Here is a 10,222-nt window from a genome sequence, read left to right on the forward strand (position 1 = left end):
GTTCCATCTTAAGTAAATTAAGTGTTTGAAGTCTGTAAGTTAAATTACTAGGTGTGTGCCCGTGGACAAGTCAGCACACCTCTGTGAAGCGAAGCTCCTTTATCTGAAGTAACGATGCGCTGGGTTAAGTTACTGGGAGAGAGCTGAGGTACTCTGAGTCAGTCCTGGCTGGCTAACAAGCAGAGGGTGCATGTGTGTGCAGTGCTGGCTGAATTTGTGGGTGTTGGAGAGGGTTTTTGTTTGTTGTTGTTGTTGTTGTTTTTTTATTGTGTTTTGTTTTGTTTTTGAGGTAAAGTCTCTCTATACAGCCTAGGTAGACCTCAAACTGGTAATTTTCCTGCCTCAGCCTGCCAATTGCTAGATTACATATGTGTGCTACCAAGCTCAACATTACCTGCAAATTTGATAAACTCATATTTTTAATTGTTTTTCAAATGTATTTCTCTCTCTCTCTCTCTCTCTCTCTCTCTCTGTGTGTGTGTGTGTGTGTGTGTGTGTGTGTGTGTGTGTGTGTATGCACACATGTTGTGGAGAGCAGAGGATAACTTACCATAATCAATTTTCTTCTTTCACCATGTGGGTTCTGAGGGCTAATTTCAGGTCTTCAGGTTTGCTGGCAAGTGCCTTTACCTGCTGAGCCATCTTGCCGGCCTTCAGTAGACTTTTATATAAGAAAAAAGCGAGAAGGAGATGAAGCATTGCCATTTCAAACCAGCCATGGGAAAAATCAAGACTTTGAGGGTGGGTCTTTCTCCTAACTTTAGAACTTAGCATTATTTTATTTCAAACAACACATAGAGGACAAACACGCTTACTCAAACCACACGGGCTATAAATGAGAGAGAAGTGGCTCCTCAGTGGAAATGTGGGGACACCTTCTTTCAGGGGAAAGGACTGGACCCTAAAGGCACGAAGGTAGATATCTCAAGAACTGAAGGGCCATCTGCATGGGGTGGGGTTTGAAGTCACCTCTCCCCTTTCCAGGACCCTTTCTTTGGATGTGTAAACAGTCCCTGCTCGCTCAGCACAGGCAGTTAAGCTGGAAGCTGCTATCACACACACGAGGTTCTTATCACACGCCAGGCACTGTGCTGAGCACGTAGCGGCCGATAGCACTTGTGAGCCATCGGTTCAGTTTATCTGTATTTAAACATACTTCAGATTAAAAAGAAAAAACTCAGTGGCTCAAAGAATAGCAAAATGGCAAAGTGGCCAAATATCACGCACGGAGTTTGGAACCAGAATTTAAACCTAGGTCTGTATGACACCAAGGCCCAGGTTTGTCCTTCAACCACAGCTGTGTGTGTTGTTCTCTGAAACAAAGTCCAGGCAGAAACAAAACAAAGCCCTGCAGGTGACCATGGTGATCCCGGAGGCTGGAACTGCCGGCCGCCACCCCTGTCTTTAACCCAAAGAAGCTCTTGAGGGGACAGAAAGATCTGGTGACATAAGAAACCAGAAACTGCCGGGGCTGGGATGATGACTCAGTGGGTAAAGTGTGCCACAGAAACATGAGGAGCTGAGTTCAGATTGTTCACACTCACATGAAAAGCCGAGCATGGCCACAAGCATGGCCACAAGCATCTGTCCCCCTAACAGGGGACAGAGATGAGGGATCCCCAGAGCTTGCTGGCCAGTCGATCTAACCGAAACTGTGAGCTCCAGGTTTAATGAAGGAATAGGTAAGGAAGGGAGAAACTGAGGAAGAAATTCTGCAAAGACTTCCTGCTTCTACAGATGAACACATGGTCTCCTTCACACACTGGAGCACATACATAAATGCATATCACACACACACACACACTCTCGTGCACACACACACACACACACACACACACACACACACACACACACACACACACACAAATGAAGAAAATTGATGACTTCCAAAAGGCAAAAGATACCAGATGTCAAGTTAAATAACCAGCAATAGATGTGGAGAAAATATCTAAACATTCCCCAAAGGGTTTTACTAGTCAGTTAGTTTTTTTTTTTTTTAATGATTTCTGTATTTCATTTTATGTGCATGAATGTTTGCTCATGTGAATTTATGTGTATTAAATGTGTGCCCGGTGCCATCAGAAGTCAGAAGAGGGAGTCAGATCTCCTAAAACTGGAATTACTGGTGGTTGTGAACCTCAGGGTAGGTGCTAGGAATTAACCTGTGTCTCCTGTAAGAACCAGTACTCTTAACCACCGAGCTCTCTCTCTCCAGGCCCAAGGGCTTAGTATTTATAATAAATAAGGATTTCTTATGTAAGCTGGGTCCAGCAGCACAAACCTGCTACCCAACTACTCAAGAGTGTGGTAGGAGGACCGCAAGTTCAAAGCCTACCTGAGCTACAGAAAGAAGTCATGGTCAACCAGAACAGCTTAGTGAGACCTTATCGCAAAGTAAAAAAGAAAAAAGAAAGAAAGAAAAGAAAGGAAGAGAGAGAGAGAGAGAGAGAGAGAGAGAGAGAGAGAGAGAGAGAGAGAAGAAAACGATGTTGGAGCTACAGCTCTGTAGAGGATTTCTCTTTGAACCAGCAGCTCACACACACACAAAAAAATGACATGAAGACTTATTATTAATTAAGAAAGCTCAGCCTTATCTTAGGCTTGTCCCACTGGCCCTTATAACTTAAATTAACCCATTTATATTAATCTATGCTTTGCCTCGTGGCTTTTACATCTCTTCTATCTTACACCTCCTGTTTCCTCTCAGTGTCCTCTGGTATTTCTCCTGTACCTAGATTCATCTCCTCTCCTTCTTTCTGCTTGGAAGTCCCGTCTAAACTCTTCCTGCCTAGCTATTGGCTGCTCAGCTCTTTATTAAACCAATCAGAAGGAGCCTTGGCAAAGACACATCTTCATAATGTACAAAAAGATTATTCTACAACACAAGTCAGCGACAGAACCTGTCACGTGGGAGGCAGTAGGGTCAATCCCCAGCACAGTATAAAGTTCTTATAAACTATTAAGAAAAAGCCACACAACCCCAGCAGAACCCCCAGACAATAGCACAACTACTAAAACACAGAGAAAGAAATACAAATAGACGGTATCTTTATTAATGTTTAAATAAATGGAAACCAGCTTTGAAATGTTCCTAATGCCTAGGATAGCTGAGGGCATGAGCCTGTAGGATTTCTTATACAGAGCTGGCAAGGGGCAAGATGGAATTAGTCACTTTACTCCAGGGAACATTTTATTTGCACATACCATCAGATCAAGTAATCCCCCTTCTAGGAATTCACCCCACAGAGCCCTTCCCACAGGCACGCAAGGTAAATAGACAGGTCTCCTGGCAGCCTTGTTTCTTACCTCAGATTTAGGAAACATCATTGGAGGCTGGGGAGGCAGACTGCACACAGTGCAGTCATTAAAAACAACGGAGCTTTAAAGGAAATACTACGGGCTTGAAAATAGTTCAGTCAGTAAAGTGCTTGCCTAACAGGCACAAAATCCTGGGTTTGATCTGCAGCACCTCACAAACTGGGAGGGGTACAGGCCTGTCATTTATGTCATTCCCAAGCTGACCCCTGTAGTGGGTAGCCATTCCAGCTTTGATCTGGAAGTTCCAACCCCCATTGAGACTTCAGCAACTGTCACGCCTACAAGGCGGGGCGAAAGGAGGCGCCTGGGGACCTGAGATCTGGATCGGCGGGCTCTCTCTCTGTTGCGGGACCCTGGACTGGAGAGGTGTACCAAGCAGAGCTCCAGAGAACACCGCTGGACTGTGATACACCTTCCCCAGACTCCGCGACCTACCTATCCCTTAATTTGTAAGTTACGCCATTAAATAAATCTCCTTTTATCTACGTGGAGTGGCCTCAATAATTTCACCAATAGACCCCATCTCACCCTTCCTTTGAGGCAGAGTCTCACGCAGCCCAGGCTGACTTTGAACTCAGTATGTAGTCTAGGCTGGTTTTGAACTCCTGACCCTCTTGCTTCCAGTTCCCAAGTACTGGGATTACAGGCCCATGCTATCACATCCTTACCATAAATACTTAACCTTCCAGACTCCAAACTGCTCAGCAGGGCCTGCCGGGAATCCTTCCTGTGTGTCTCTTGTCTTGTGTGGCTGCAGACCTTAACACCCAAAGTGTGCAGTCCCCTAGGCCCAAACTAGATGCAGGGTAGCTGCTGTCACTGTCCATCCTCAACCCTACCCCAGTTAGGCAGCACTGCACCAATTTTATATACATATACACATGTGCATATGTACATATACATATATACACACATGTATGTATATATACATTTATATGCACACATATGCAAATATATCCATATATATATGTATGTATATATGCATGGGTGCTTGGTTTGTATGAATGTCTGTGTACCACATGTATGCAGCATCTGTGAGGCCCAAAGAAGGCATCAGAAACGGAGTTACAGACCATTGTGAGCCTCCATATGGGTGCTGGGACTTGAACTCAAGTCCTCTGGAGAAGCAGCTGGTGCTTTTACCTCCTGTGCCGTGTCTCCAGGCCCTCACTGCACCAATTGCAATGTGTTCCTGGGACCCAGATCGTTTGAGTTCTTGTAACACGCACCCATGTTGGTGTTACTCTTCCCTCTCAAGAGAGAGAGAAACCAAGGCCTTGGGAGGCTTCGCCCCTTCTGCATCTCACAGGCAGTGGCAAGCTCAGGCTGGGACTCTGGTTTTGTGTCACTCAGATTCGATTCCTTTGCCAGACTCAGCCTGGGCATGGGACAGGCCCTGCCGAGTTAGGGTGTGCCTTGGACTAATTTACTGTACCCCAGTTTCTTGACCTCTTGAATGGAGACAAATTACCCAGAAGAACTCCTTCCGGGATGGGTGGAGACTGAAGCAGAGGCAGGAAGACAAAGAGCATCCCCTGGCCCTCCCTGTTAGTTTCCATCATTCTTGCACACAGTAGGCACTCACCAGGTGCTGACTGTGTCTTTTATTTGGCACTAGTCCCGACCCAGCGCTTCTAGTATCCAAGCGGCATGATGAGTTAGTCCAGGGTGGATTTGGAACTCATGCGGATCAGTCGATAATCAGCTAAACCGCTTAAGCCGCCTGGGAACCGGCTGAGACCAGGCTGCTCATTAATTTATTCTGCAGTGACTGTTGAGCTCTTAGCTGAGCTGGAAGGGTGCTGGTAGTGAGAATCTAGTGTACTACAAACCCTGTAAGGCACATTCGGTTGTTTTTCTCTTGTTCTCTAATAAGGAAAGTGATACTCGGGGATCAAGGGGCAGCCGATGAAGTGTGCTGAGCCTAACTGTGAGACCTTTGTTATGACCCTGGTGTTTGTGGGGGGACACTGTGATGTGCCACTCAAAGTTTCCACGGAATTGTTGCCCTAACAGGGAAGTGGCAGCCTTTTCCTGAACCTCCTTCAGGCATGTGGGGCTTATCTATAGAGGGCTGCCCGACCCAGGACCATACCAATTCCAGGCACCCCACATTCCATGGTCGATGAGGACAGAAGCATAAAAGAGTGCATTTGTCTAACCTGGGTCGACTTTGAAGAGCCCTTCTGGCTTCAGAGCTCTGCCTGGGGCTGGCTGAGTCTGCTGGGTGACTTCTGCTCCATTGGGTTTCCTCCCCTGCCTGTGTAGCACAGATCCTGAAGACAATAATCTCTTGCAAACAGAACACCTTCGCAGAGTCTGCTTCCTGAGGACCTGACAACAGTCTCACTGTTGTACCTGCCCTTCACTAGGTGGGTAAAGCAACGTCCTTCAAGGCTCTAGGATAAAGGTGTCGTCCAAAGTCAAGATTCAAGAAGAGCATCAAGCACAAACTCCATCGTCCTAAACATGTCATCAACTTCAACTTTGCATGTGTATGTGTGTGTTTGTATGTATCTGCCATGTGTGAGGGCACCTGCAGAGGCCAGAGGAGAGTGATGGAGCTGGAATTAGGTAGCTGTGAGCCTCCTGATATGGGTGCTGGGAACTCTGGTCTTCTGAAAAGAAGCAAGCATTCTTAACCACTGCCCCATCTTCCCTGTCCTTTCTTTTTTCTTTTTTTTTTGAGACAGGGTCTCATGTATTCCAGGCTGGCCTTAACCTCAATATGCAGCCAAGGATGACCTTGAACTCTTGATCTCCCTATGTCCACCTCCCAAGTGCTGGGGTTACTGGAATGCACCGCCTTCGAAGCTTTCACCTACCTCCACAGCAGCTCTATGGTGGTCATGCTATCATTTAGGACCCCATTTACAAAGAGGTTCTATCTGTAGAAAAACACAAGGCATGGATGATAAAATATAAATAAAAACAAAGAGTGTTGGTATGGGGAAGTGGGAGAATAAACTGACAACCATGATGATGAGGAGGACGAGAAGGAGGAGGAGGAGGAAGAGGAGGAAAATGAAGAAGAAATGGAAGCAAGCATTGTCTGCACCATGACTGAGCTCCCATCCTTTAGTGAGACTGAATTTAAAGACCCAGCAGACCGGGCCCCAGCAGGAGAGCGAGATCCTCAGGACCCAGGGGCAGCAGGCTGTTTTAGGAGGCAGGCGCCCAGGAAGAGGTGACAGACACTGTGGAAGGCTGTGTACTTATGCAAAGACTAACCCTCAGAGGGTGAGGGGAATTCATTTGAGGTCATGCAGCTCCTGAGACTGTTCTTGAGCTGATGATGTGACTACAAGTCCAGTGTTCTTTCTCCTTCAGCTCCCAGGACCAGGACCAGGTGATCTGTCCTAGTCTTACATCTCTGTCCATCTGTCTGCTAACCAGCTTGTCAGTGGTCCCTCTGGGGAGGACAGCAGGCTTTGTTTGTTTGTTTTTGTTTTGGTCCTGGGAATTAAACCCAGGACCTTGTACATGCTAGACAGGTATTCTACCATAAAACTGTATCTAGGACTCCCCCCCCCCCCCCAACCGGTTTTTTTTCCTTTTGAGACAGGGATCTTCCCAGGTAACCCAGATTGGTCTAGAACCCACTCTGAAGTGCAGGCTGGCTTCAAACACAGTATCCTCAGTGCTGGATTACAGGTGTGAACCACCATGTATGGCTTGGTGTGGTGCTATTGTATTCCCTTCTACTTGGGAGGCATTGAGAGTTTACCAACTGCTTATTAACTCATTCTTGAACTGGTTCCTCACTTATGAAGAAGGTTATTGCCTTGTAAAGTAGCAGGGTAAGGTTTTTAGCCTCTTTTTACTGGTGGAAAAACCAAGGCCTTGAGAAAAGGCAATCAAGGAAGTGTCCAGCCCAGGGCCAAACCTTCCTGTCCCAATTCGATTCCTTGGTTTCTGTCTCGGTCCAAACCACTCTGAGCTCAAAGGTCAGGCCAGTCCAGGGCCAGAAGAATCTCTTCCTTTTTCTTTCCATCTGTCCCAGAAGGCTCTGGGATCTAAGAGTAACCCTTCATTCATCTGCCAAACACTTCCTGTCACCCACTCTCTGCTCATGTTGCTGGCTTCAGAGCTGCTGCCCACTCAGTAAACCCTGGGATAACTCACAGCTGCTGAAGTCATATGCACAAACACTTGGCACTAGAGCAAAGGCCAACCCCTTGGAGACAGAAAGGCTCGGTGGCATTGCTCTCTAGTCCCTGGAATGTACTGCCCCCTAGAGAATGCCCCACTGCCTGGCCAGGCCTCTTCCTCCTGACTTTCAGCCTCACTCCCACACAGCAGGGGAATCTTTTCAGAGTCAACAGCAGAGGGTGCACTGGAGATCTGGACATGAAGACCAAATCTTGCCAGGCTGGGGCCAGCACCACACCCTCACATGTGGAATGAGGACCCAACCAGACACGTAAAGTCGTCAGGAAACCATTAGCTCTTCCCTGTCCATTCTAGCTGCTCCTTGCCTTCCCATAGATTCCATGAACTGGTATGTGGCCCTCCCTTTAATCAAGGTCTTGTCCTGTTCCTTAAAGCATTTGTCATGCCACAGTGTCCATCACGTCAAATGTCACCGCCTCCCTGAAGCTGAAACAAACTCCATCCCAACCACTGAACTGATTCCATCCTTTTTCTGGACAATTCTCTTCCATGTTCCCAGAATGATCTGTTTCCAGGTCTGTCCCCGACCTTGTGCACCAATTTTCAGAATAACCATCTCTACAGTTTACTGAGTTGACTAAGAGTGTGAAAATGTGCTGTAGTCGTCACATGGATAAAGTGTGTGTGAGGCTTTGGGTTCAATCCCCGCCCCCCTCCACCTATGACAGCATCATAACCAAGACCACCCCCTCCAAGGGAACCGGAAGGGGTAGTGTCGTGGACAAGTGAGAGAGTCTCTGTACAAAGCTAGTGCCGCCTGGGTCTTCAGGTACTCTCCAGTCCCCGGAGTCCTAGCAGCTGGGAAGTCCAATGGGTTAAGCTGTCAACTGGCCTATCAGTGGCCTGGGCCTCTCAGGTTATAACATGACAATTGCACAACTCTCGAGACATTTTCAAAAGAAACTATCAAGTTTCCTGTCCTTCAGGCTTCTGGGGTCCATAGCCTCTAACATCTAACAGCCTCGGGCTTTTGCAAGTTTCACATACTTGAGAGTGGAGATGAGAAGGAAATGGAAACTCAAAACTGTAAAGCAACCCACTTTTATTTTGGTTTTAGAGGCTACTGGGAGCATAGCTCCACTCTGCAGGGGTTAGGTGTAAAACCTTCCCCTCCCCCAGGCCAAAGGCCCAGGGAAGGTGGGGGTCTAGGCAGATGGCTCCGGAGACCCAATCCGGTTAGTGGGCAGCGTGAGAAGGTCAGGCAGAGGCCTGCAATGGCTCAGATTGAGGGGAGGGAGCGGGGAAGGAGGGCACAGAATTCAAGAACGTGGAATCCAAAGGCTGGTTCAGTCCCTCTCCTGTTGACTTCTGAGGCTTGGGTGAGAGAATCAAGACCCAGCTGTCATCCGGAGGAGGCAGAGCCTGGGGGCAAGGCAGGCGTCCCAGGCCAGAGCCGTCTCGGCGAGTAAACCCGGCGCCTCCACCCTCACGGAGGGTGCGTGCGGGCTGGGCCACGGGCTCGCAGGGTCCCACAGGTCTCGGCGGTCGCGCTCAGCAGCTCACTGAGCCGGCGGGTGGCGCCGACCCCAGGTCCGAGAAGAAGCAGTCGAACTCGCTCTGGCCGAGGAAGAGCTCGGGCAGCTCGCGCACGCGGTACAGCCCCAGCTCGAGCTCCAGTGACTTCAGCGCCTCCTCGTCTATGAGCTCTGCGTCCATGCAGCCCAGGGAGGGCGGCGGCGGCGGCAGGGGGGGACGCGGCTCCCGGCGTGGGCTGCAGAGGTGAGGGGCCTCCGGCGGCTCCCGGGGACGCGGCGATGCGGCCCGGGGACGGAGTGGAGGCGGGCTGCAGGTGCGCGCTCCCGGCGCCCGGCGGCTGCGCGACGGGGAAGGGCTGGAAGGAGGCCGGCGATCCGAAGGAGCCGTATGCCCGAGTCCCGGGTGGCGGCGGCGGTCCCAGCGGGGCCCCCCGCGGCCGCAGACCGCTGTCCAAGCCCGGGCCTGAGTATGGCTGCAGAGTCCGGGGCGCGTGCGGGCCGTGGGCGTGCGGCGGCACCTGCAGCAGGCAGTAGCCCTCGGCGAGCATCAGGTGGTCGGCCATGGCAGCGGGCGGACGGTCAGCGCGCGCCCCGGGTCCCGGCCAGCGGCTCCTCTTGGGCGGGAGACCAGGACACGGTGCTGTCCCTGCAACTCAGCCAGGCAAAGGAAGACCGAATCGGATTCGTCCACTGTCTCACCTGGATCTTCCGGATCTCCTCTCTCCTCCACTGCCCCAGCGCCGCGGTGGCAGGCCGCCAGAGAATCCGACACTCTATGGTCGAGGTCCGCAGACGTGCATATGGAGCCTCGGAAACAGGCGATTTTTTATACCAAGAGGCGGGTCTCCACGCCCCCTGTCTGTCATTGGCTGGATGAATCCCTTCTGGGCGGTTCGCGCGTCCCTCCAACAAGTCCTCGGCCCCGCCCTCTACCAGAGCTCCGCCCTTTGGGCCTCCCGTGGCGTCCCAGGTTGCCGGTGCTTTGGTAGGGCAGAGTGGTTGACATTTCTCTGGTGCTCGGTCAGGCTTTCGAGGTTCTGGCTCGTGGGGGATGTGGGAGTAGCTTGAATTTGCCAGAAGATGAAGTGGGAAGACCAGTTCCTGGAGCTGCAGGATCTTGGGGTCCATTCAGCTCCTTAATTTTCCAGACCGAGGTTCAGACACTGAAGATTTCCTGGAAACACACAGTAATGCCTTCAGGGTTCAAACTTAGGCCTTTGTATTGCACTTCAGCGAAGCAGGGTCGTTTGGAGAGT

At 50.1% G+C, this 10,222-nt stretch overlaps 1 protein-coding gene across 1 annotated transcript; it reads right to left on the minus strand.

Annotated features, from left to right (window-relative positions):
• Window positions 1–8,516: 8,516 nt before the first annotated feature.
• Window positions 8,517–9,779, minus strand: Cited4 (Cbp/p300 interacting transactivator with Glu/Asp rich carboxy-terminal domain 4). The gene is given in 2 exon segments (XM_052716723.1): window positions 8,517–9,181; window positions 9,183–9,779. Coding segments are annotated over 2 exon segments (546 nt in total). The 5' UTR covers window positions 9,530–9,779; the 3' UTR covers window positions 8,517–8,982.
• Between the last annotated feature and the right edge of the window lie 443 nt (window positions 9,780–10,222).

Source organism: Peromyscus californicus, unplaced genomic scaffold (genome assembly GCF_007827085.1).
Source record: "Peromyscus californicus insignis strain IS unplaced genomic scaffold, ASM782708v3 Scaffold_5__1_contigs__length_169319896, whole genome shotgun sequence".
Taxonomy (NCBI): domain Eukaryota; kingdom Metazoa; phylum Chordata; class Mammalia; order Rodentia; family Cricetidae; genus Peromyscus; species Peromyscus californicus.